This window comes from Osmia bicornis, chromosome 6, assembly GCF_907164935.1.
Source record: "Osmia bicornis bicornis chromosome 6, iOsmBic2.1, whole genome shotgun sequence".
Taxonomy (NCBI): Eukaryota; Metazoa; Arthropoda; class Insecta; order Hymenoptera; family Megachilidae; genus Osmia; species Osmia bicornis.
Window position 1 is genome coordinate 7,332,751 of NC_060221.1, and position 27,127 is coordinate 7,359,877.

Below are 27,127 nucleotides of genomic sequence, written 5' to 3' on the forward strand. Positions count from 1 at the left end.
TACACAGTAGTAATATCTGTGTATAGTGCGACATAGAGTAAAGGTATTGTCACCTTCAAGTCTCTAAAGATAATAATCTATAATAATTCAACATTTACTATCAAATAATATTGAAAATGGAATAATAGAAGAGTCGAGCATTGAAATTTTGAGACGATAAATATTCGTACATTGACAAAATAACATCTGAAGAAATGGAAAATTATAGATTACATTAGTAAAGATTTGATTTTGGCGTTAAAGGGTTAACACCTTGAATATTACACAGTAGTAATATCTGCGTATAGTGCGACATAGAGTAAAGGTATTGTCACCTCCAAGTCTCTAAAAATAATAATCTATAATAATTCAACATTTACTATCAAATAATATTGAAAATGGAATAATAGAAGTGGGGACGATATCTTTGCCTTCTCCATGGTCCCACTTTTCACACTTTCGATCTTGCTACTATGATATTGTCTTATGATAAGTTTGAAAAATTGTAATGGTACCTCTGCACCTATACATACATATTTATCGGTGCTGTTAAACCATTTTCACTTGGGGGCTGTTCTTTTTCTACGAGACTCGTCTTTGTTCACCGTGTACCATTCGTTTGATGCTTCGATCTCGAATTTATACAGCATTATACTACTTCTAGCACGATCGTTTCTGCCGTTCAGCTTTATCTAGGCTCGCGATGCTGCGCATTAGTCTCGGGAAATGCACGGAAATTGAATCTCTTTTTGTAGGTCGATCGTACGACGGTATTTTTATCTCGGTCGAAAGGGAACGTCACGTATTCCAAACGCGTGTTCTGGTCGTTACCTAGCGAATTGATCCTGTTCAAGATATATTCTCCTAGAGTACTCGGGATTTCGCGTTGCACTTTGATGTCGCATTCAACGAACCTTGCGATCTGTTCATTTATAACTTACAAAAGAAGGTTTAAGTGTCGGTTTCTAAAAAAGAAAGCCACGTAAGGGGCTGCTTTGCTAATTGAAACATCAGCGAAACAACTTTTTACTATCGTTTCTCGTTCTCTGATAAAACGATACTTGTTCTCCACAGACGAAAGCAGGACGAGGTGAAGATCCTCGAGGAAAGGATACGGGCCTGTTCGGAGAAACACAAGAAGGCGGGAGTGGAGCTGCATGCCACGTGTCACATATGCCTGAAAACCAAGTTCGCCGACGGCGTCGGCCACATCTGCAACTACTGCAGCATCCGGTGCTGCGCACGCTGCGGCGGAAAGGTCACTCTACGGTCGAACAAGGTAGGGGGCGAGATCGGAAAAGAAGCGGCAAGATATATTGTCCAGAGGAGAGAATCGAGCTTTCCTTCCTAGACTGCAACCTCTAATCCACCCTGTTTTTCTTTTGTTGCTTCCTCGCGTTTTAACATTCCATCACCGTACAGGTGGATCTAATTGACCGATCGGACCTCGTAACTTCGTTTCTTCTATCTCTTCTGTTACAGTCCCTCATAGACAGGCTGGTATTAATTTGTATAAAACCTTAGGTTGATTTTCTATTTTCATAAAGGGTTGAAATTGATCACGAATATGATAATATAATTATTTATCGATATAGTATTTCTTAGACTTCCTTTCTTCATTTACAATTGAAAATTTTGAAATTACTTGATAAGGAATCGAGCGCCTTTAAGGGAGAACGGTCCGCGTACGGGCGCTCGATAATCCTCTGTTTTCCTTTTAATTACGGAAACCACTTAAATTTAGTGAACATCCACACTTTGAGGGATCACGAGTTTTATTTGTCGTCACACCGGTCAGGCTGTCGACCGAAAAAGATTCATTACCTAAATGAAGGGATCAAAGGAAATCCTCTGTGACGGTGCATTGCGGTACGCGAGCAACGGCAAACGCCCGGCTCTGGTGACATTTCAAGGCTCGTTCTTTCCCGATGGTAGTAGGGGCTTGGAAAATCCAAATAAAATCTCCATTGTGTGGGAACGTTTGAATTCTCATCGACGCTCGCTCGTAATCGTCGCTGATGAGCCGGTTAGCTTTATCAAAAAATCGATTCTACCATACGGTGCGTTCGAGTTTCCACTCGAACCATCGAACGAGGAGAAAGCTATCCACGATTCAGATACGAATAGTAATTTATCGAATTTTCAAGAAATCGTCGTGCTTACGAGTAGCGATGGAAAATTTTTGAAAAACTACCCGAATTCTGTCGATATTAAAAGGAATCAAAGATTCCTATAATTACATATTGAACTTGATCTCGTCGTTGGTTGCGAGAATCGCCAGGAACGTCATAGACGAATCGATAAACGAGATCGTCGATCGTACACGCGAAGGTCCTCGTACGGAGCCACGCGAATCGATGTTCTCGCGTTGTGAGAATCGAGTGGAAACTCGAAGTCACCGGCTCGGTCAGCCCGATAACTCTGATCAATGGGATCTTGGGTGAGAATCTCGGAAGAACGGAAACGAGACTACGATTGCCGAACTGTTTGCAACTATTATCTCGCGCCGTTCGCTATAGATTTTCGACTAACTATACTTGACTGGGGTTACGCAATCGCACACCTCTAAATAGAATGACAACGCGAACGGGTTGGCTCGTTTAATAGGATTGTGTCTTTCGGGATGATGCGGATAAACGACGGATGAAATCGACACTTTTTCTCGCAGGTCTATTTTTAGCTGGAAAATTGCCACGTTCGCGGGATAAGTATAGCGGACTGTTGATTGAATAAAGTAAATTGATTAGGATGTATTGAACGTTAAGGAATGGGTCCACGGGTTTCCTCCCGCGTTAGACAATATTTCATGATTATTTATGTCGGAGCTATGAGAGCTTGCTTCGCTCTGTTTCAACTCCGAGGATCGTAAGATTCCTGGGACGAGGTCCTTTTCGCGCGTTATCGAAGATTCCAACGATTTCACGCAGTTCCAAGTCCTCGAGGTTTCGCAGAAAATTGGATCCACGAGGCAGTGATTTATCGCGATTCAAGGCAGTCCATTTATTCCCGTAGCGAGGAGATTTCGGACCAGTCGTCGCGACGCCAGGGTTGGTTAAAAGTGTGTAACGAAAGCTTTCCGTAGGAATACCGGGGTTCTAAATCAGTGAACCAGGCTTCTGGATGTAACGCGTGCCTTATTTTAGGCTTTGGTTTGCAATAGTTCTTGTTCTAAGTCTTATACAATTCGCGACCTTCGCCTACATATAAAGGATTGACGCTAGAAATGTCAACTTTCTGGAAACAATTAAATACGGTCGCGTATCGTAAAAGAAGATAACTGGCGCGTGTCACTTGCGCACACATAAAATACGTAGAAATAATTGACTTGTAGTTGACTGGCCTGGTTTTTTTTTTTTGCTTTGCTATCCCAATTAATCCATATAGCGAACACGTATGTGTGTTTTGAGTACGTGGGCGTAATGCCATCGCTAAATAGCCAGCCAGCGAATACGTTTCCCATTTATACGCCGCTATTTCCCTGGCCAGTCGCGTAATTTTGATGGGTTTTTCATCAATGGGATTGAAATAGTGCCTACAGGCTACGTCCCAGTCTTCTTTGACCTTATCATCCTGCACCCTTCGCTTTTCAACCCGGAACACTATTCGCGATGCTTTACTGATTTAACGAACAATTGGTCATTAATTGATTGATTATAATTAGATGGTTCTGTTAACATTTATTCGAAGATATAAGCTACTTGGAGAGATCAACTGAACTTTAATTTCGTTTATACGATTTTCATTGAAACAGAGTGAAGCAACGTATTCAATAAAGCATCATTTTAAACATAATTACTGTCGGGTATTTAATATTCATAACACAGCGCGAATTTCACAAATTAATTAAATTAATCAGTAGAATTAGGATACCTCATGCGATTTTGACACGTTCGTTCACATTAGATAATCGAGAACTTGTATCAGAAACTGTACATTTCAAAGTTGAGAAGATAGAATGACTCTGATCATTTAATTTTTACGATAATTCGGTAACTCGATTGGCTGACGTTCTTCTCGTGGAAGGTTTCATCGAGTTCAAGAATTGCTTGTTCTCGTATCTGGCGACTAAGGTGGAACGGGCAATTTAACTTCGTTTTTGAAAGCGTCGCATCCGGTAACTGAGAAATAAGAGCGTCGGGATGGTACACGTACAGAGAATGCATCCGCGTATTTCAGCCGGCAAGCGGTGGGTATAATAATAGAGGCAGAGGCCCGGAACTTCGGCTTACAACTTCCTGTAAGTTTATTGGTTTTCCTCGTACTTTCGTCTAGCTTAAGAAATGGAGGTTGGTTGGTGCAGTCGGTTAAAGCGAGCCGGAAGTTGCTTCCTGCAACCACGTAACTCTATAAAGACTGAATAGCGCAACAACCAATACATCTATTTATTTATTCACGAGTTCAAACTTGTCGTGCAACAGAATATTTAACGAAATTGGCATTCAAAACCGAGGATTAAATATTTCACCCTAACTTCATGTTTGCACTGATGTATATCTGTAATATTCAATTCCAGACTTTCTATTTATACGAAACATCGTTAGGAACGTTGCGGGATGGTTTCCATTTACGAGCTACCCCCGTTCTTTTTTTTCCGCTCGCGATATTAACCCCCTGACGTATCCTCCCCGACAACTGAAACTTCAGCAACTCTAACAAACCAGCACTACAACACGCTTCTCGGTCGAGCAGAGCGAACGTTCGAGCGTCTCATTTAATATGCCCGAAAATACATCGTTGACGGGGCGAAACACGCGCATTGCTCGTCGCACGAGCCCCAGGGCAACACGCAAAAGCACGATGATAAACGTCACCGGGCGCGTTACGACATCATCGATCCGCCAGAGCAGAACGCCCGTCCGTACGCTACACAAATGCTCGTTCAATTACTCGGCCTGGCGTGTCCGCACGACGGGTGTTCTTCGATTCGTTAGATAGCGAAGTACAAGTTCGATAAAAAAACATGCCTTCACAAATAACCCTCCCGGTACGATTATCTCTGATTAAGTCCATATTTAATTGCTATTTTAACATACGAAAGTCTTTGAAAGGGTTAGAAAGCCTGGTACACGATCGTCTATCAGAAATCTGTTTAAATGAAAATCGAACAATCGGGGGTATTTTTTTAAAATCCCAGTCTAACGCGCGACTTTTCACCCTCTTCGCTTCCGGTCATCAGGACACCAACCGCCCCCGTCATTTTCGTCCGCTTTCCTTTTTTTTTCTTTCCGCTGCTCGCCGTACGGTTTCCAGTCTGTCTCACTGTCTGCGTGGGAGCCTATGAATGGGGCGCGTCCCTGCGTGACGTCACCGAGCGTGTAACGGGCAGGGTAGGGGGGGCCGGGGTCAGGAATGAAGCGTTGGGTGGACGAAGGTGTGGGTGGACTGTGGATGGATGTCGGGCGGCGTACAGGGGAGGAAACGTGACGCAACATATTGATCTAAGTTTCGTAGGGTGGGTCGGCGGTCGAGGGGGAGGGGTGGGAAGCAGGAAAACCGGGTACAAGGTGGCCAGTAAATTTACGTTGTTCTTCGTTTCGGCGCGGTTGTCCCGAGTGTTTGGTGTGCTCAGCACGCCGATCAAGGGGAAGGAGTGGCTTTGAAGCAGCCGAAGCGTGGGCAGAAGGGTTGCTACCAGCTCGAACGTACGGGTCGTTGGTGTCTCTGTATTTCTGTTAATGATGTGCCGGTTATGTCATCGAGTCGTTGGTCGAGAAAAATCGAGAAACTCTTTCCTTCTTAATATTCTCTTTTCCCAAACTTTCTGACAGTCTATTTTTACTTCTATGTTTATCCTCGCGTCACGATTAAAGAATTATTTTTTTTTCAAACGTTTCCTACAAACAATTCGTCTACGAAGAATCTTCGTTCGATGAAACACGTCTAGAACGACGATTATTGTCCTTTTCATTCGCGCGACCAGCCACAACATTCCCAATCCTTTCAAGATCGTGCCCGACATCGATACAATGTTTGCATAGTTCGCGTAGCCCATCGAATTACAATGACTTTCGATTAATGACCGATCGTGCCGAAATTACTGAAGCTCCGGAAGGCAGCCAGGCACGCGGGGGTGAATAGCAGCAAAGGCTGGCCCGTTCCAAGGTTGTGTGCCGATCCATTGTGTCCCAGCGAATGCACGCGTGTATCTCTGGTATTTATGTCAGAGACGAGCAGGGACTGACGGTAATTCTACTGGAACCCTGTCCGAGGAAGTATCCTTCGTTTCGATACACCGACATTCCTGCTCGTTTCATACAATCGATCCTTTCTACTTCTATCCTCGTCGCTCGCATACTTCCGATTATGATTCTCAACTTTTCTAACTATCATCCTTTCAGATATTAATTGTAAATTTTTAGAATATGTATTACAAGAAGTTAATTTCTTTCTTTCATAAAACGTCACGAATCATTGCGCGACATTACAGAAAATCGTGGTTGGAACGATTCGAATCTTATCCGTGACACACACTTTTTCGTGACAGATCCGTACAACTTTTCGTGACAGCCAGGCGAAAAGATCGGTACTCGAGTATGATTAAACGCGTGCTCGCGTGATCCTCCGGCAACGAGCCGCGGCTGCGTTTCACATAAATAAGCCGCGGGGTAATTGAAAGTTAGCCAAGTTTCTGCACGCTGTTCGTCGAGGCATCTGTCGTTCCTCGACTAGCTTCTTCCTCTTCGAGAAAGACGATCGGGGAGAGTCTTGCGGTGTATGTATGTAGGACAAGTCGAGAAAAGTTTGGCCCGCAAAGTTGTTGGAGCTCGTGACGCTAATGCACGAGGATCCGTGGCGTGGCCCACGTCGACCGAAAAATCGAGAAGCGAAAAGGTCGAAGTTCCTCGGAGACATAAACCATCGTGAACAGCGACCCGATCACGAAGCCTTTGCATAGTAATTAGCTGTTTACGTGGGCGGTGCGCGTTCACAAACTTCTTTCATACACAGTTGCAGTCGAAAGTTGAACACGATTCGTTTAATGCACACGGTAAAGTTACCAATCTTTAAATTCTAATTACCATCTAACAGATTAGATACAAATAACTTTACCACCAATTAGAGGTATATAAAAAATAAATTACTTCTGAATTGATATTTGAACGTTGAAATAATTTCACCTAAACTTTTATACTTTACTGTACGTACACAGGGCGTCTAGGTACGAGAGGCAGTGATTCTATTTAATGCAAATATAAATGGAAAAAAGTGGAATAAAATATCTTTGAATAAATTTTTTAATTAACTCGAAGTTTGCCTCGTATATCTTCAGAGGACGACGTTGTCCTCAATTATTCCGTTTCGTTCGGACGCGAATGAACTTTCATAATCCGTCTAAATTATCTCAAAGAACCGACGTTGGAAGTATTTCCTTTGCTTGTCCATTCGTCAGCATTATGGGCAAGTATAATTTCAGGTCGTTCTTCAAAAGATCGTCTGAACGCGACGCGGGCGTAGGACGGTGTAGGCGTTAGTTGCTTCCAAGGGTCGTCTGAGTACCGATGCCACTCGGTGCACAGATTTTATTATCTGAAAACTGAAACTCTTCTCTACTCTCTTGTCCACTGGCAGACTTTCGGTGTGTGTATTGCGAGAGTAAATTGCAAGGGTTAAGAAACGAACGATCGAAATGACTGTAGCTATAATTCGTCGCTAGCTTTCTGGACGGTATAGAGTAGGTTTATTGGCAGCGTGGCGAGTTATCGGATTGGCTTGAACGAGCCTATCGATCTCTTCGTTTCTATACTCGAGGCAACGGGACGTCAACGTCCACGTCGATGTTCTATGTCTATGTCTATGCCGTCGTCATTGTCTGGTCTCGGCCGACGTCGTCGTCGTCGTCGTCGTCGTCGTCGTCGTCGTCGTTGACACTGGCTGCGTACACATGGACCCGTGATAAAGTAATCTGAATTAATTGGCCTCTAATTAATTAATGCAAATCACCGAGCCAACTCGCTTCGAGCCGCCAGACTAATGATCATTTACGTTACGGCCGAACACGCAGCGCCGTGTTCTCGTTCCCTTGGTTCACCACCCTTGGCCGGCTTTACGAAAGAGGGGTGAGATGACTCGAGGGCCAACCCCTTCTCTCTACCCTACCACCACCACTACCACCGCCACCACCACTGACACCAGTACCCAGCGTTTTTCTCTTTTTAGGCTGAGCAAAATAGCGCACACGTACGTACGTACGTACAATCTCGTTCATAAGTCATGGGACACCTTAACACTTTCGAATAAATCTGAGTTACATTGTATATTTCATTATTCACATCCTTAGTGTACTGTTAAAATATCAAATTAGTGCTCTATATTAAAAGAAAGCATCTAGAAAGTAACCCTGAAAATATTTACCGGAAGATTGCCAAAATTGAGGAGCGTACATGGATGATGCGTACCATTTTCAATATATTTCAATATTTTTAGTATACATTTAGTATATGTTGGTCTGCGTTAAATACAGATACATCCCGCCTAAAATGACAAGGTGTCCCATGATTTATGAACGAGAGTGTACGTACGTACGTAGGTACGTACGAAATGTTGGGCGGGTGGGCGAAAAGGGTGCCGCCTAGCACGGGGATGAGCGGGTTGGTGGAAAGGGGTTGAGCTCTTGACATATTGCTACCTAGGCAACTCGACGAAGTGCTCTTCAGCCTCCCTCTGCCTCCTCCTGTCTTTCCTGCTTCGTTTCTCGCGTACCCTTCCTTACCCCTCTCGGCTCAACTCGGTTCGTTCTTTCTTCCTACCATTTTTTTTTTTCACCCTTTCTTGTTCGGTGCACTCTCTGTTCCACGGCTGGGCCACCAGTCTGCAGCGAGGTTCGGTCGACGTTGCAAGTCTCTCGACGAAGAAATAGAAAGAAACGTGCACGCGTTCGTTTCGTCGATCGAGAAAATTCGCGATACGAATCCGCGAGTTTCGCTGGCTGGAAAAAGCGTCGTATACTCAAGGGGTTGCTTTCTTCGCAGCATCGACGACCCTCTAATCTCGTGATTGAACGAGACTACCACGATGGAAGCTCTCGAAGAAAACGGTCGACTTTGGATATTTTTAACGTTTCTACGCAGAGCCGCGGCTCGAATCGCGTTACAACGATGAAATAATTACGCTCGGCCGTGAAACAGCGTTCTCGACAAAGGAAAGACTCCTTTCATCGGCAACTGTTCACTTATTAAGCGCGGCGCTGGCGAGAAGGTAAAAATAAATTCGCGTTTGAAAAACTGGGACGCCCGAGGTACGGGATATCATTGGATCGACGATGTGTGTCGTTGGACAGATCCAAGCGGCCGTTTCTGACCCCGTGTGGAAAAGTCAGATTTATGTAGGACGTTTAAGAGTACCTTTTAAAGAACACAGATTCGAAATGTGATGGGAAAGATGTGAACGATGAGTGCGAATATGAAAAAAGTGGCAGTGATCGAATTTACGTATGTGTTACGTTTCCTCTTCAGCCACTGATCCATCTTTCAAATAGTTCTGGAGATAATTTGCAGGTAAAATCTTCAAACACTGTTTCGTTATACAGGGTGTCCCGTATCTGGTGGTACAAGCGAGTAGGGGCGATTCTACGTGAAAAATTGAATCGAAAATGTAGAATAAAAATTTTTCATATGACGCTTTATTTTCGAAAATAATAAATTTGAAAATTTATCGAGTACGCGTGCACTCGGACCAACTTCAGCCTCAGTAAACATTGCAAGAAGCAGGGAAGTACTCTCCCACTCGGAATAGTAAGATAGTAAAATCCGTCGAACTGAAGCTAAATCAAGTACACGCGTACCTACTCGATAAATTTTCAAATTTATTTTTTTCGAAAATAAAGTGTCATATGAAAAAATGTTATTCTATATTTTCGATTCAATTTTTCACGTAGAATCACCCTCTACTCGCTTGTACCACCAGTTACGGGACACCCTGTATAGTGTAGACGTAGCTTAATGGTTTAAAATTATGTAAAGAAAAAAATAATCGATTTTTCGACTCGTCAAAGGTTGTTCCTCCTTAATTTGCCTCTGAAGCGACTCTTATCCGCTCGATTGCTCCTCGACCAAGAGCAAAACAGCTTCCACGCTCTTTGGTAAATCGCAGCTGATTCGCTGATTCGTTGCCTAACGCGAGCAAACACGTATTCATTTGCAACGGTGTGTCCTCGGTTCGCGGATTAACGGAATACGGGCTCGCGGGTCGGGATTGGTTTCATCGAGTAATGATAATGGGCAACGATAATTGTGCAAACGCTGGCGTGACCGAAAGTATCGATTCATCGGTGAACAGACCGTCCCTGGACCCTCTGCTTTCGTTCTTCTATAATTTGCCTGATGCTCTTCGTATAACTTATTCTTTCTCGTCCGAGAAAAATTGCTACGTTTTACTTGTTCCACGTTAAACGAGTTCACTGATTTTGACCGAGTTCTGTTTATCGATCAAATACATCAGTATTTCCAAAAGTTTTCATATCACGGACCAACAGACCGATTGCCAGCTCGAAGCCTCCAAAGGCTGTTAAAAAGAAACGAACCACGTTGATGAAAGAGAAATTTATCAGAAAAGACGAAAAGCGTGTCCATCGTAAGCAGAGGCTGTAAAGTGCAAAAAATATCAGTCGTCGAAAGCCTGATGGGTTTTAATCCCCCGTTGACTTAGCGACATTGAAAAGCTGCCTCTCGTAATTTAACGCCGAACAGAATCGTCCTTGTGTCCTTGCTCACGCTATTATACTTCGTACAATAATACGCACGAATGGGCATGGAAAGTGTTATCGATGGGAACCGGCATGGGCATTGTTTTATGGTTTGTTTCTAAATGGTCCATCCATCACGCTTTATCTTGATGGAGTATTCCGTCCGCCTATTCATCCTTCAAAATGTTCCACAGCTCGCTAATTATTAGCCGTAGCGTTCATTGTACGGGTCGTCCGATGAATAATCGTCCCGAAGAATACGCTTTTCCCTTAACTTTGACTCGCTTTTCGAAACTTGCCCGCTTCGAATACTCGCGAGAAGGAGAGATTCTATCGCTTCGATATCGATGGAACGAAGAATTTCGCAATTAGAAGGTCTCGATATTTTCGTTCCTTGCTACGCCATTGTATCGTTGACGGATCTGCCTGATTTAATTTAACGTTACCGAAGGAAGCAGGCAGAATTTGCATAAGAATTTACCTCGAGGCGTTGACTTCGTTAAAGAAGATAACGCTCGTATAACACGGAAACTCGGGAAAATTGTTACGTGCGAATGTACGTGGATTTTTCAACACGGTACCTCGTTCCAGCCAATCCTGTTGGAGAAATGCAGCATGCGTGAAAGGGTGTCGCCTCGAACGAGTCGCGCAACCTACTGGTCCACGGGAGTACGCGCGTTTTTAAGAATTGCAAATTGAAGCTTGCACCTCTGCTTACACGTTTCAATTAGCGTGGTAACTGGTTGACTTCCTATAGATAATTTCCTATTAATATCCTCGCTACAAGCGGTGACCTGGATCGATCAGTTCCAGGACTCTTTCCTTCTCCTCGCTCTTCTCACTCGTTCTCTCTTCTGCGGTGCTATGGATTATTTTAGTTACTGCAACGATTTAACGTGCCACCAGATCGAAAAAATTATTCGCAAGCATTCGACCTCTTTTCCAACTACCGATAGCATCTCAGAATTGTCATCGATAGGTAACATTAGAAATTTATAACGTCTACACCTGCAACTCTGCTCCGTGCCAAAAATGTTTCCAAGTCTTCGAGCTTCGGAAGAGAAACGTTTTTAGAAATATTCTCTCGATCTTCCTAACGATTCTAAAGTCCCCGTGAAACACTCGGAAGTTTCTCGAGTCGACGAAGCTCCTGGAATCCTTAAACATTTTCGAAACCTCTGAGATTCCCGGCTGGAGGAGTTGGCTCGTCCACGAAGCCCGATAATAGGCGAACCGAAGAAACACGAGGCTAATCAAGATGGTGCGATCGATTGTGGTTTCAGGTAATATGGGTGTGCATCCTTTGTCGCAAGAAGCAAGAACTGCTGTCGAAGACCGGACAATGGATGTCGAAGGCGGGACTCGCTGCCGGGGACAACGCGATGCTGCGACGGATGCAGGACATGCAGGTGGGTGGTCCTCCGGGACTCGTGGACCAAACTCAGGATAAAAGACCGAAACTCGAGAGAGCGCACAGCGCGGCGGAAAAGGAGAATTTGCCATTGTTACTAAGGAGCGGAAGTCTGCTCAGAAGACAGTACTCTCAGCAAGAGCAAGTACGATTTACTTCATTCACTTAATGTTCGAACCACGGGGACTTGACCGGTCCCCGTGGTCGTTAATAGCGCTCGTGCACGCACTGTTGCTCTGGATGTGCAAAATAAATATGACAAATACAAGCTGCAAAACTGCTACGCTAACGAATTCGGTCGAGGCAAGTCGATGTTTTTTTTGGTATTACCTCACTACTGCATCTCACCATTTTCTCATTCACCATGAATCCTCGCTGTTGTAGCTTTGGACAATCCGCTTGTCATTTTTCTTTTTCTTTTTTTTTTTTTCTGATCGGTAATTCTCCTTTATATTTAATAAACTCTGTGTTGCCTCATGCTTTTGTACGCACATTCCATTAGCGATCGATTCTGCGCAGCGTCTTGTCCAAAGGTACAGATACTCACACACACACGTTTCACCTCCAATTGCATCATATCACCACATGCTGATGAAACGCAACGATCGCACCCTTGTCTGCATCTATCACTGCAACCACCACATGCGACGAATCAGAGCCGGCTGCTGATTTATCGTACGAGAGATGGACGTTTTTCCTGACGATTGCAGGGTCCGGGGCGACGATTATCCACCAGCGATAGCGGGGTGGATATGTCCGTTTCGCCTCACTCGAGAAGTTTGCCAACGCCCCACGTAGCTGCTTCTCATCAAATTCAACCGCCGAGACATCCGGACGCGTACGCCGAGGATGACCCGAGTTTGTACAGAGGCGAGATCGACGGTCTTATGAAACAGCTCAACTACCAGAGACAACGACCGATCTACACGGTGAGTCGGACCGTGCTTTTCATCGTTGCTTCGGCTTTCACGTCGGATCGAAGCGTGTCCGATGACGTTAGCACTCGAGAGGGACTTGGAAATTAAACATTCAACAAGTATACGAGCTGCGAGCGCGTAGGAGCGGACCGCTAACGATATTCTTACGTAGGCGGTGCTCGAGGGATCTCTAGACGAGTAGCTTCGGCAGAATTCGTGAAATAAAGTTGGCGAGAGTAGAGAATGAACTTCTGCATTCCTTTTAGCCATGGCTTAATCATATTTTCGTGTAAATTATTTTATTATTACGTTTTATCTGATCAGATTTAAGATGCAGGATCGGGATTTGTATTATTCGTGAAACTTGGATCCTCGTTGATTTTCAGGATCAGAATACGGATCTCGCGATGACATATGGTCAGCCAACGGTAGAAGCCGGCCCACCACGTAGCGCGGTGCATCCTCCTCAGCAACATTCGGTGCATCAAACGCAAAGCGCGCACCCGCCACAACCGGTGGGTGGACAGGGTGGTCTTCAGCCTCAAAGAAGCTTCAGCAGCAGCGAGGAAGAACGAAGCACACCCGAGTGTGCCAGCGACGAGCCTGACGAATCCGAGAAGGGTGAGTCCATGTTCGATATTCCTTCTCTATTCTCTAACTTATAACGTCGCCGATCAATACGAATTTTGAAATCGCGATCGATCGTGCGGCAAACGATTTCCTTCGAGTAACCGGAACATGGGTAATCGTTCTCCTCGATCGTACTACACAGTTTTTCTTTTCGAAGCTCTACCGATCGTTCTTTCTTTCTGTAAGTATGATTTTTATCTACGTAAACATCTAATGAATCAATGAACATTCGATTAATTAAGATTTCTTGAAAAGGTTGTTTAATTCGAGAACGATCCGCGCCGTGATTTAAAGATTAAGTACGACGACTCGCGGAGGAAGTGACATCCCGTTAATTATACCTTTTAGTAAATAATATAAATTCGAATTTCAAACGTCTAATTTCAGTAATTAATTCGTTACTCTTTCGAAACGTCACATCCTCGCACCGCCATTCGTATAAATTTAACAGCGACACGGTTTGAACGTCGTGCCCAGCTTCTAAATCGATGAAGAAAATCGGCTACGACGAAGACGTTAAGGGAGCTAGCTGATCGTTAGGGTCAGCTTTGCCCTTGAAACTCGCTGCACGAGCAGAGTGCCACGGGCTTTCCGTGTCACCGGACAATTGGTTTACGGAGAACGTGTGCACCTGTACCGCGATATTTACAGGCGAGCCGGCGAAGGAAAGTGTAATCGACCGATCCGATGCTCATGCAGTCTAAAAAGCTCCTCGTTAAACCCTACGTACGCGCGTGTTTACAAAGCGATTAACGCTCCACCCGCCCTGGCTACAGGAGCTCGTTCTAGTAAATCACGAAGCCAGAAGCTCTCCTACAATGAGGTAGGACGAGCTATCCTACAACCTATTAAGAGGTTCAATTCTTTAATATCAATGCGAATGGCCATCTTAAAATTTCGCTTCTGACCTCGAACAACTCGTCCACAATTGATAGGTTGAAATTAAAATCGAAATTTTCGACCTGGATGGTACAGTGGCTCTCTGTTGGCCCGTTTGAAGCTGGAACGGAAAGAATATCCGCGTGAATGGGATGTTTGAAATAGGAAAGTAGGTCTGCTCCGCGCGGTCAGATCGCCTCGAATGGGGCGGTGGATGAAAAGCGATAACGCGTTATCGCGAAGGCGCCGGCGCGAGTGGAAGCGTAACCGGGTTCCTCCTTGGCTAATGAGTAAATTTAGGTTACCACCGTTAGCTGGATCCGCCTCGTTCTACAGCGTACGCGTTCCACCGTGTTCTAGAGAATCACTCGACACACAACCCGATGCTTTTTATGCGACGCATTCGAGCTTTCGGTTTCGAGGAGCGGACGAGGGACAGAGAATACGCGTACGTGCTTCACAGTTGATTAGCGATGAGATCGGCGAACTGTGAACCGATTCAGCGAGGTGCGCATCGTCATCATCGTCGAGAGAGAAAGAGATACATCATCCCCCTTGTACACACATCCGCGTGTCCTCGTTCGTCTTTGCTCTCTTTCCATTGAAGTTCTCCTTTTTTTCTTCAACACTACCGACCTGCTACTCTTTGCTTCTAACAAAATGGCTTTTCTGAAATTTCTAAACGTACAGGACGGTGTAATGATAATGGATGCCTGTTTTGTTTTTTTCATTTATAAAGCGAAGGGGTTTAGATTATGGGATTGATTCATTATTCCACAGAAAGGCGTGAGTAAAGTTTAGATTTTCTCTGTTATTCGCTGGAAAATCTTTACTAGTGAATTTTCTTCCCAATTTTTCCAATCCCCTTCTCGAGTATAGACTCGGCCAGACACGCGTGGACTGCTGATCGGCATCCTAGCTATCCTCACAACTGGTAAGTCCTTGATCGAATCTTCACGATCGTGTATCGTGGCGTATCGCGCGGTATCCTGCGGGAATTCTCGGGTTCTGCCCTCCCTCGGTCTCGTCGTTGCATTGATTCTTGCTATCCTCTTGCGTTTCCCTCTCCACCCTACCTGTGCACCCCTTATCCTACCGTTTTACGTAGTTTTTCGTTCCTCCGTCTCGCGTTCATTTTATACCAAAGTATTTTACATTTTCTTTCTCTCGGTTATTCCATTTTATTAAATTGGCGGTGTGGGTTAATTTTCGCAGCGCTCAATGTGTTAATTAAAGTATCTAACCTATGATATCCTTCTGTTAATACGTTTCCCCGCTAGTTTCTCAATCTTTCGTTGTATCCTTTCATCCTTCATTCTTACATCTTTCAGAAATAATTTTCCTACCCCAATTTTCCTCCCCTCGTTCACTCTCTATTCGCGTACCACCCTTACCAATCCATCCCGCTCGTTCGCGACGCCCACACGGTCGTCGTGACGTCATGCGGCCAACACGTGGGCGAATTCAAACATCTGCCCGTTTGCTATTTCCGGGCTGGTCTCGGTGGCAAACAGAAGCAGAAAGTAACGACGGTGGAAAACACCGCGCTCCTTTGAGGCATCCATTCATTCGTCGAACCCTTTTCGACGACACGTTCCTCGTCTCGTCACGGCTTTGCATAAATGCAGCCGGCTTGTACGTGGTGCACGTAGGTGATCCTTGCTTGAATAGATCCTTCACGGTGCTCGTGTTTACGCTGCTCGTCGTTTGCTTCTTCGAATCGATTTTCCTCTCGAGCTCGGTCCCTCCCTCCAGGGGGTTGGGCAAATTTTGAGCGCAAGCGGATTCTGGATGAATATGAAGTTGCAATTTCTTTGGGGTCGCTGAATTTGTTAGCCAATTCCCCCCTGTTGGCACCGCCTCTGCTGTCTCGAATGGTTGGAACAATGGAATCAAGAATGTAACAGCCAGGTAAATCGTGTTTGCCTTCGCGTACAAGTGAAGTGACTTTCAAGAGGAATCTTCAGTTTGTTAACCCTCCGACATAGAATATTTTGACGCTTCGTTTCATTCGAAAGATGTTATTCAAGGCTCGAGCACCTTTCTTTTAATTCTTAACATTCTCGCAACCATCAGGCTGCAGATCGTATCCGAATTGACCCTCGTTACTTGCTGTGTCACGGGAATCTCTTGAAATTATGATGAAGATGTCAGGGATGGAAAGATCGCTCGGAAAACGACTGCTAAATCTTGCATCCATTCCGTCGAGATAGACCCGTCAAAGAGAAAGCATCCATCGAAGGTAAATACGTACAAAATTATGGATCGATCGGTTAAGATTGATGCTAGAAGCTTTCGAGGATAAGTGATTATCGAGCTGAAGGGAACACGAGAGTCATCGACGTTCCCTTTTCATTATTTGTTCTCCCCGAGCATCGAGCCGAGCGCGGATCTTTTTCCTTCAATTTTTCAAGGGAAATCCATCCGATGCGAAACTACAGGGAAACCTAACGTTCGAGTTACCCGGTATTCCTTTTCCGATATACCATATCGAACGACTCTTTGTGCATCGACCTTCGGGACATGCCTGCGGTACAGACTTTTCCTTCTCGTCTGGCTGCTTCATCGAAATTTAATCCCAACATACTGATTTCATGCTAGCGAACCACTGGGACCCTGGATTCGAGTTCTCTTTACAACTTCGTTTACCGGAAACTTCAAGAGAGTTGAATCCCGTCAACCCTCCAGTCTTTATCTTACTACGCAACTAGCATCATTGAAATATCTTCAGTAATACGTTACTCGATGACGTTAAAGTGATGAAAATTCTTATCTCATGGTGTACTTGTTCTACAAAAAATAATTCTCTAATATTCAGAAACTTTCCCAGAGTCGCTGATTAACGCTGATTACAATAATTCTCCCGGTTGTCTCCGGGCTGGTTAACGAAGCCAGATTAAAAGCTTACAAAACACGGTGCTGGTGTTAGGAGGAGCCGGAATCTGGGAACCGCGACGGTATAATCGTACGCGTTACTACTTGCTCGTGCACCTGCTCTCCACGTTCGCGGGACATTAGTAAGATAAATAAGTATTTACCCGCAGCGAATAGGAAGTAGCAAAAAAGGTACAAGAAAATGTTGCGTATACACAACTTTAGACGTTAATGCGTTAAAATATTCAGGGAGGAAAGTTTGAAAAAGGACGAGCCAACAGAGATTCAAACTACCTCGGTAAGAATTGTTACCGAACCAGTTAATAATAATTTCAAGCAAACTGTTGTACAAGTTCTTTAGAAAAAGAATCGTACGTTCTTTTCGTAGCGTAGTTAATAAAGGAGCAGACGATCGGTAGGTCGATCGCACGTTCCAGGATCGCATAGGTTGATCCTGACACGAGATAAACGCGAGTATCAAGATAATCGAATGCAAATCGCATCCGGGTGAATTTATACTGTTAAGAGGATCAGCGTGGCAATTAGCGAGACAGGGCTCGCGGTGTACGCGAGTTAGCAACGTGCCGAGCGTACGAGCGTGTACCAATACACAGGCTCGTTCGTTCGTTCGTTTGTTCATTCAAGAGAAAGAGAGAAATAGAGAGAAAGAAAGAGAGAGAGAGAGAGAGAAAAGTGACCGGCTCGGTCGGACGGCGTTGTTGCTCCCATTCGTAGATGCACACAATACAATTAGAGACTAGAGAATTAGTTTGTAGAAGTTCGAGAGGTAAGTCCGTTACGCGCGCTCGCAGATCGCAACTTCCCTTTAACGAGGATTTGCAGAGAAACGGCCGAGCTGCTACGTCCACCGGATCCCCAGGCGAACGAGGAGAACCGAGGGGCGAAGGATAAATTGTCACGGCCACGCTTTGGCCTCTCATCGAGCCTGCTCCGCCTTTGATTACCTCTCCTTTGACAGTTTCCGTCCGGATCAAGTCCCTTCCCCCTCCCCCCTTCCACTTTCCGTTCACGTTAAAATTCTATTAAACAGATTTTAATTCGTTTTCAGGAGCGACGTGTGTTCCCGGAGAGACTTCTCCGTAAATTAAAACCTTTCCGTCCACCCCCTATCTGACGTCACTACGCATCCCCGGCACAGAAAGCTTCGAGACACGTTTAATATACTTAATACAAGACGAATTACGGATGTCGTAAGGATCTTGGACGCTTCATCGCGAATGGCACGGTCGATTAAAATATTTACCACCCTTATGCGCGCGGAGACGAATCCTCGATCCTTGCGATTCGTGGCGAATCGATCTTGAAGTTTCCGTGTTTCAAACCCTCCTCCTTTAAGAGTCTCGTTCGTCCTCGAATCGAGACGTTTGATAGAAAATTTATTAATTTTTTATAATACGAGCAATTGATTCCGATGGAAATTCAAGTATCACTCGCGTATCAGTGACATGGTAATTAACGTGTTAAGCACTCTTTAATTGGCTTGTTTTATAGTAACGAAGTTCGCGGTGGATTATGCAAAAGATTCTCATCTTTCGGAATATCGATTATAGACACGCTTCGAATCATGAATAATTGAACGGAATCGTTCATTAATTTCAACCAGTGCGAGAAAAGTGGTGGATTTTTATTACGAGTCAGAGTATAATATCGAAGACGTCGTAAATTTCGTATGTAAATGTATCGTCGTGTACTAGCGATGCAGATAGAATGTTTCGGTTACGTAAGAAGGGACGCTGGGCGTCTCGCGTGGCGATCGTATGGCCAATTTGTCGGTCTTACGATGCGTGATCCCTTACCTGATTTGCAGCGACGAACGAGGCGATCTCTCCCTTTTTTTTTCCTCCCTCCGTCGAAGGCCTCCTCCTTTCAGAATCGACCCAGATCGAATTCTCGAGCCCGGGGCGTATCGTTACGAAACGACGACTTACTTCTTGCGTGTAGCGAGAACACCAGACACTGCCTGCAAATGTATTACGATTACCATTAGCAAAAACACAGTGTTCGATTGTTACATAGCGCAGTTCTCATAGCAGTGACCAATCTTTTTATTTTTTACGTTTTTCGTTTCTTTTTTTCTTCTTCTTTCTTTTTGTCCACCCCTAATATCTGTTATGCATCGAACCGACATAGCATATAGATAGCCAGTGTGTTACGAGAACAACCCGTTAAAAGAGCAACCCCTTAAAGAACCAAATGTAGCGAAAGTTTGCGAAACAATTTTTCTTGCGAACATGCATCGTTTACACAAACAGACACGAATCTTTTCCACGGGAATTTATTCGAGTGATCGTGTGGCTCGATGATATTCGTATAATGATATCGTGCGACGAGGGTGGGGGTGATAGCTCTTTATTCTGTTTTTAACTTTAGCGATAAGAGAATCATCGTGCATCGGACGCAACATGTGTGGCTTAAAGAGAGATCGGATTTTAGGGGATAAACCGCCGTCCATGGTGGTGACTTCCAGGAGCTCGAGGGAGAAGCCCGGGGACAGAATGAATCGTCAGTTTCTCGCGGTACCTACTAATTTTCTCAAATGCAAATAAGGCAGTTCGTTTTCTGCTATATATATATATGAACCGAACGCATACACATATATATATCTACCTAAATATATATATATATTATATGTATATCTCTGCGTATGCGTGTGCATGTGTGTGTACGTCATCTGCCGACCGGTTGCGAACCTATCGATTTTCTTCAAACGCGAAACCATTCGATCGCAATTTTTCCTTTCGGTTGCGTATCTTTTTTCGAATTCGATTCGTCATACGGCTTTTTCATTTCACCTAACGACCCGCGGAAAACGAGCAAACGATTGTCCGAGGGACACATGCCGTCGCGATCACGGTTTCTTTCGATCGTTTCCAAAACGATCGTCGCTCATCGCTAATAATTTCGAGCGGAAATTTTTCTTCTTCTTTCACGATTCACATTTGCTAAATTGAAGTTCCCGCGAACGGAAAGAAACGATCGCGTTTCTGTATGCATCGATCATGATAACGTGCGATCGGTCGGCAGAGCTGTAACAGATTTTATTTGTTCTACTTTGGACGGCTACGAATCGTGCACAGGTATACAAGTATATCGTTTACACCTCACTCACGCCACGTACACGTATCGTTCACCAAAAAAGATACTCCCGACATATTCCACGACATTCAGTTGCTTCGATGTTCGTCTCGAAGATACGTAACAGCACAGCGACGCTGAGTGTGCTACGGTGGAGGTTCTCTGCGTGTGTCACCCTTTTAATATGATCGACGATTCTCTACCCTGTGTCCACGAATTCTCGCACCCTAGCCGTTTCTATCGATGCTTTCGTACGATAATTCGTTACGTTGTAAAACGATAATCTGCCGAAACGTGTTTCGGTGAAAGTGGCATACGCCTATTGTGCACGCACACTTACGTACACACACATACAACACACAGAAAGACACACCCCTTTTGCACATGATACGACTACGTCGCGTAGGTCGGTGATCCGGCAGAATCTGGACCGACTTCCGGTTCGCTCGAGCACCGTCCCTCACACTTCTCCCCACGGGGACAAGCCTGCACCGCTGTCTTAGCCCGTCCTCGACAGGTATTACCCACAGCAGTACACTGAACGCACACAACTTCCGGTTGTAGATGGGCGAGAGTTAGCGATCAATAGGTTGCAGAGGAGCGTGTTCTAGACGACGTTTATCTTAGGACGCGGATTTTTCCAAGAGCCAAGTGCATTTCTTTTGGGAAACGTGTTAGAAACGATGCGGTAGCTTTAGAAGAGAAAGAATAGGGTAATAATAGGGGATATAAAGAATAATAGAAACGCGACTGCGTTAAGAATACGATAATGAAGGGAGGTAAACGATTCTTAGTTTAGACGATAGAATTAAGGATCGACAGCTAGATAGCTGAAAGAAAGAGAAAGAGAGAGAGAGAGAGAGAAAGAGAGACAGAGCAAACGAAACGTTTTGGATCTACTGTAGGGAAGGGGTACTACCACCATACGGGAGGTCCGATGTCAATGTCCGGCAGTGGACGTAGATACAACGGACCCCACAACGGGCATCACAACACGGGCGCGATGACCATCGAGTATAACGGTCATCACCCACCGCGAGAGCCGCGAAAAGAAGAAAGCACTCTCGTCAGACGGAGCTTCCGAAGGAGTGGCGACGAATGGCGCGCCGACAGTCGGAGGTGCGTGTGAAAATTGGCAATCGTGCGTTCGTTAAACATTAAATCCTTCTTATATTTTTCTTTTTTTTTTTTTTCTCTCTCGTTTCTATTCGCGTCGGTCATCCAGGGATTGCCGGGTTTCCGGTGATACTTGGAAACGAAATTTCTAACGTCACGTATATACGCCGTCTGTTTGATCGCCGGACGAAAGCAACCGCGATCATTGAGTGGTCCGGGAAACGAGCGTACAGAGAAAAAAGAAAGACGAATTTATCCACGCAATTGCAAACACTTCGAAGGCACACGGTACGAAAACGGTGTCTCTCTCTCGTATCTCTGTGTATGTGGCGTGTCCATCAGGTTCACGGAGAGAAGGGGGAAAAAGACAGTGCGATTTGACGGTGGGACCAATGTCGGCGGCCCTCAGGAGGATTGGTCTTGGGAGGCCGATCGGCAGGGTAGCCAAGACAGCGCGACCAAAGACTCCGGGATAGACACCTCTAGCACGTTCACGAGCAGTGAGGACAGCAACAGGGGCGACCTGCCCAAGGTACGGGCCCGTTACTCCTCTCAAAATCGAGCAAAAACATTGAAAATCTGCTCGTCGATCGAACGATTAGGCTAGAATTCGATCGATTATTGATTGCCTTCGAGCAACCCAGCCAGGCGGTCGCTTCGTTTAGAACCATTAGGAAACGAAATTCAGCCGGTGGATGATCGAGTAAAAGGGGTCTCTGTCGCTCTCCTTATCGACAAGCAAATGTGCATATTTAGAACGCTTTTCATGTATCGCGCGTCGCGGCCAGATTTCTCTCGCAGCCGCTTAAATCATGGCGGGTCTTTGTCGTCCAAAGTGGAATACGGTTCAATTCTTCTTCGTTCATTGCTTTTTTTTTATTTCATAGCTTTAGTTCTCATTAGTGACACCATAGAACAACGACCAAATACCGTGCTCTGTTAGTGCCTGATCCGATTGGTTCGTGCGATTAGAGTAGTCCTTAGTTACGCGTCGATTTAACCCTTTCGTTCATCACTATAACGCGTTTCGCGTTCAGGAAAATCCGAGTAGACGTAGCACCTGACACAAGTAGATGCAACCTTCTTTGGAAGCTTTCTTCGACAATGATTTTGACGCGAGACACCTAACGAAGGGGTTAATTAATACGACGTATGTACATAAAGTATCGCTCAAAAGTATTCGAACGGTTGCGTTAAGAGAAACACAGTTCTGTCGAGAAATATCATTTTTCTATACAGATTTTTGTGCATGAATCGGAAAGAATTTTTTTCACTTCAGTCGTTCTAATTCTAGCTAGGAGCGGCGGCCAGCGATCGATGTTCTAGCAGAAGAGGTTTCGGATAACTCCACAAATTTTCTAACAATTTCTAATCGAAAAATCGTGTCGTTCGAATAATTTTGAGCTGTACCGTGCTATGTACGTCGAATAACGGAGCGAGACAAAAATTTCCGAGAGGGAAAGATCGACGGGGTGTTGAAACTTTCATAAATTTCTTTTCTTCCCTTTCGTTTCTTCCACATTTTGTCAAATTTTTCATTTGCGACGAAGAAACCTCTTTTGCTCGATACACCCGAAAATTTCAAGCTTGAAGGCTTCCGCGCTTGGAATCTCCGTTACTTTTCGTTACACGTTCTACCACGCACACCTTCGCGGTGCAATTCCTCGGGATCTGTTTTGTCAACTCTTTAAACCGATCGAGAAACGTGTCACGTAGCGACGATATTTGACGAACACGAACGCGACGAATGCGACGTTCCTGGCAACGTGTAGATAATCGCACCATCGCATGAGTCTTGAGTTGATCTCACGTCACCGACAAAACCCTTCGGGACTCGCCCCGTGATTTAGTCGCTTAGAAATAGGACGCCATGTCGCTTTCTTCGCGGAACTCATTCTTTCTCATCGTATCATCTCTGCGAACCATTCATCGGGAAGCTCTCGTGTTCTTTCGTCATTTAGAACAATATCGAATCGTGAAAATTAGGGACTGACAATGGGGTCTTCTTGTTTTTCGCAAGTTACAGGACACCTTATAGGATTCGAACACGATTCTCCATCATTTCTCTCACCATCCACATTCACCACACGATACATCGATCATGAAATTGAATTTTCCTTAACTTTATCGCGATGGTTCGGTCTTTAGAATTGATCTTTCTCAAAAGCGCATACGTACGCTCTCCGACTAAACGTTTTTCAAGAGCGTACGTATACACTGTTCTAGGCGAAAGGGTTAAACGATAGAAGGTAGAGGCTAGAGAGGGTGGCAGAGTTCAATCGAGTTTCGACGAGACGTTTCGTTCGTCGAATTTCGAAACGAAGCCTTTGACGCTGTGTTAATTGAGAACATGTTCCTTTGCACCGACGATAATTTCTCAGGCTAATATAAACGGCGTTCTCCTCTCTTTGCATCAGACCCTTCGAACGTTCTTTATGGAATGCTTGATTAAGAGGAGACACGAAAAAGAAGCTATAGACTGAGAATGTTCTAGCTCTGTTCTTTTGATCCTTGATTGGTAAGATGGAATCAAGATTATTTTCGTCAAGGCGTTTCAGCTTAATCCCTGCGTTAAAGTCTGCAATTAATTACTGAAATTTTTGGAGGGAACACTTCAAAATGATATCTAAAGCTTAGACTTCCAGTTTGTAAAAATTGTAAATTGTTCTCTAGGAAAATTGTATAGAATAAGGTCTGCTGATCTATTTTAACGTAGGAACAGAAAAAGGGGTTTCGTCACAAGATCGTCTGCCAGACTTGTCATTAATGACCATAATATATGATTCCATCTAGCCAGTTAAAGATGAAAACGAGCCATCTTTCAGCGACTGTTTCGTTCAGAATGATCGCGTGAAAATCGAGCTAGCCAGCAAATAGGCGGGTCATCATCGACCGTCATTGTTCTTCCGGGCGCCCAGTTTCACTGTTCGGACGCTGGTTTTCCGATAGCCTCTCCTTGCCGGGCGTATTTGTCAATTTGCCGGCGTCGGGACGGCCGATGGCCAACCACGGTTCGATTATCCGTTATTGTTATTATACGACCCCGTAAATCGGCTTCGAATTTCGATCCGTCCGTTGCAAAGCCATTCTTTCGAATCCTTCCCATTCCAGTCAAGTGTGTGTGTATGGAGGCGCGGACGGGGCCGATGGGTGCCTCTGGTGAAACTCATTCGAACGGAACACGACCAGTTATCCGGGTAACCATGGAACACATCCGTCCTGTCCGTCACCTGACTCGGATTAATCGTTCGTTCCTGAGAAAACGTTCTTCAAGAACTTGGAGAATTAAAAGCCATCGCGGGGACGCGAATCACCCCCGGAGGACTTGTAACTGGGTTTAATCCTTGCGCGAATACTTAAATACCCGCAAAAGGGTTTCAAATGACTTGCGAATTAATAAGTATCTCTGTGTGAATTTTTTGTTTCCCAGTCCAGTCTCAGAGAAGTAGAACAACGGATATTTTCGTTCTATCGACGAAATGTCTGCTAGAAACAAAGCTGCAAGGTTTCCTTTCATTTTAAAAGAAGAAAAGCAAAGGAAGAATAATATCTTAGAGATGCGAGTAATACAATTTTCAATGTTCAAGAATTTTTATCGAAATTCGATGCAATGTTTAGGAAAGATTATTATTATTTCTTGAATCTCGATCAAGATTTCGCTGCGAATTCGAAGCGATTTTTTAGAAAAAAAGAATTTCCTTTTCCAACATTGAACGATACAATTTCAGTTGTAATGAGATCTTCGCATCGTTGACCGAGTTCCTGAAGACGAAAATACCGTTCGATCGTTCTCTTTTAGTTTCTACGTTTTTGATCCGTCGAGGAATCGTTTCTAGCAACGGGGACGAACGATTATTTAACGGGTCAATCGCGTGCATCGAACGTTGACGATAGGCGGTCCCGATCATGAGAATCATCGTTCGATAAATGGAAGAAGACAGGAAGTGGAGGGAGGCCGTGTTCCAATTATGCAAGGAAAGTAAGCAAGATTAAATTCGGTCCGAGTAAACGGACGGCAATCGAGCAATTTATCTGCTGTCGGTTCGTCTTATATACTTCTTCTTTTTCTTCTTCATCGGTTAAATCAAGATCGACCCTCTTCCGGGATTAAGCTGCTACTTATCGACTGAACGCTATTTCCCTCTCTTTGTGTGTGTTTACGCGGACGTTGGCAAATAATTATTTACAAGAATATTTTTTAACAGTGCATCATAATTTATTAATATTAATGAAAGACTTGCAAGCTTCCAGTTTTACGAATGTAACTATTTAAAAAATTTCGTGGTACTCTTATTTAGTTATTTGGTATTGTACAATTCTTTTGTTCCTCGCCATTAAATTGCTATCGTTTCGTGTTACGCTCATCAGAAGAAGGTTTTGAATCACGGCTTAGTTTAACACGTCCGCGTGATGACTGTCAATCCATGAAGAAGTCGAGACGATTTCGCAACCGATCCGAAACGTCCAATTAAAAGGGAACGAAAGGATGCCAGCCAGGTTGTTGAGAGAGAGGCGTACCTGTTTCATAATTAATCGAATTGGAGCACGGCCAAAGGATATCCGAAGCGGTGGCGAGTCTCGACGACCTCGTTAGCTCTCGTCGATCGGTTTCACGACGGCTTTTGATAAATCCGCGCGCGACTTTGGGCGTCCCGGAAACCGAAAACGGATGTAATTGGCTGCGCTCGGGAAGAAACGGGCGCGGTGGAACGTTTCGAAAAGATTTCAACTACCGAGACTTGGTAAAAGAAAAAAAGTCCTGTTCGAGCTAATAACGGAGAATCGACGCGTTTCGAGTAATTCTTTCCGGATTTAACGAGCGTTCTTAGCGAAACTTTCGAGCGTTCGTTTAACTTCCCTAGTAAAATATTTAATTACAACTGTATTATTCCGTGACGCGGTAGAATTCTGTAGAATTCTTTAAATTTCTTCGTTGCTCGAAGCAGCCAATTGCATCGAGATTAAGCAGAAGTACCCTTCTTATCTTAGAATCTCACAAATAGGTATAAGAATAAAAATTTCGAACAGAGCGGCGTCGAAAGACTCGGTCAGATCGACAGGATCGACCGGTAAACCGGAAGGAGGCGACCCCTCTCCCTAAAGTAGATCCACCAGATGAATCGAGTCGCTCTTCGACAGAGATACTTCACTTTCACGGTCTTTTTTTTAACGCGATCGCTGTTGCATGCCTGGATACCTTGAGGACCTCGAACATAGGACGTTCGAAGGGACTGATTGACCGCTTTTCTGCTCGTATGCTCGTTGACAAAAGCATGTGTGAAGCATGTGTAATTAGTGATTTGTTCATACCGTTTAGACGCGCCTAGTGTAGACGTACGATAGCGTGCTTTCTTCCTGGTGTCAAGCTTGATCGTTTTACCATACATGCGCCTTGAAACATGTAGACCCACACCATAAACACTTTCAACGAGAGGATATTTGAAAGCAATTCATCAGATTTTTTAAAAAAAGTTGCGAATAAATTTCAGGAGCATCTGGTACTCCTCAATTGTTTCAAAAATTTCTTTGAAATAAATAAAAATA

General features: G+C 44.5%; 2 protein-coding genes across 13 annotated transcripts in view; one reads left to right on the forward strand and one right to left on the reverse strand.

Moving 5' to 3' along the window:
- The window catches only part of LOC114871982, a 70,174-nt gene that overhangs the window by 14,376 nt on the left and 28,671 nt on the right, over positions 1-27,127 (reverse strand). Inside the window, exon 2 of the mRNA XM_029178655.2 lies at positions 19,189-19,352. Within this exon, the coding sequence (XP_029034488.2) occupies positions 19,189-19,352 (164 nt within the window). The remainder of the gene's footprint in view (positions 1-19,188; positions 19,353-27,127) is intronic.
- Positions 1-27,127, forward strand: part of LOC114871975 (regulating synaptic membrane exocytosis protein 2) — a 63,294-nt gene that overhangs the window by 6,673 nt on the left and 29,494 nt on the right. For 8 of the 12 annotated variants that reach the window (XR_003788672.2, XR_003788679.2, XR_003788675.2 and 5 more), the window contains exons 2-7: positions 1,054-1,258; positions 11,944-12,216; positions 12,782-13,000; positions 13,375-13,609; positions 21,373-21,586; positions 21,926-22,115. Coding sequence is in view for 1 of the 12 variants with exons in the window: in XM_029178637.2 (XP_029034470.1) it covers positions 1,054-1,258; positions 11,944-12,216; positions 12,782-13,000; positions 13,375-13,609; positions 21,373-21,586; positions 21,926-22,115 (1,336 nt within the window). In the remaining 11 variants the exon portion in view is untranslated. Of the gene's footprint in view, positions 1-1,053; positions 1,259-11,943; positions 12,217-12,781; positions 13,001-13,374; positions 13,610-19,762; positions 19,909-21,372; positions 21,587-21,925; positions 22,116-27,127 lie in introns of those variants that run through there. The other 4 variants (XR_003788677.2, XR_006829493.1, XR_003788680.2 and 1 more) reach the window with 4 other exon arrangements.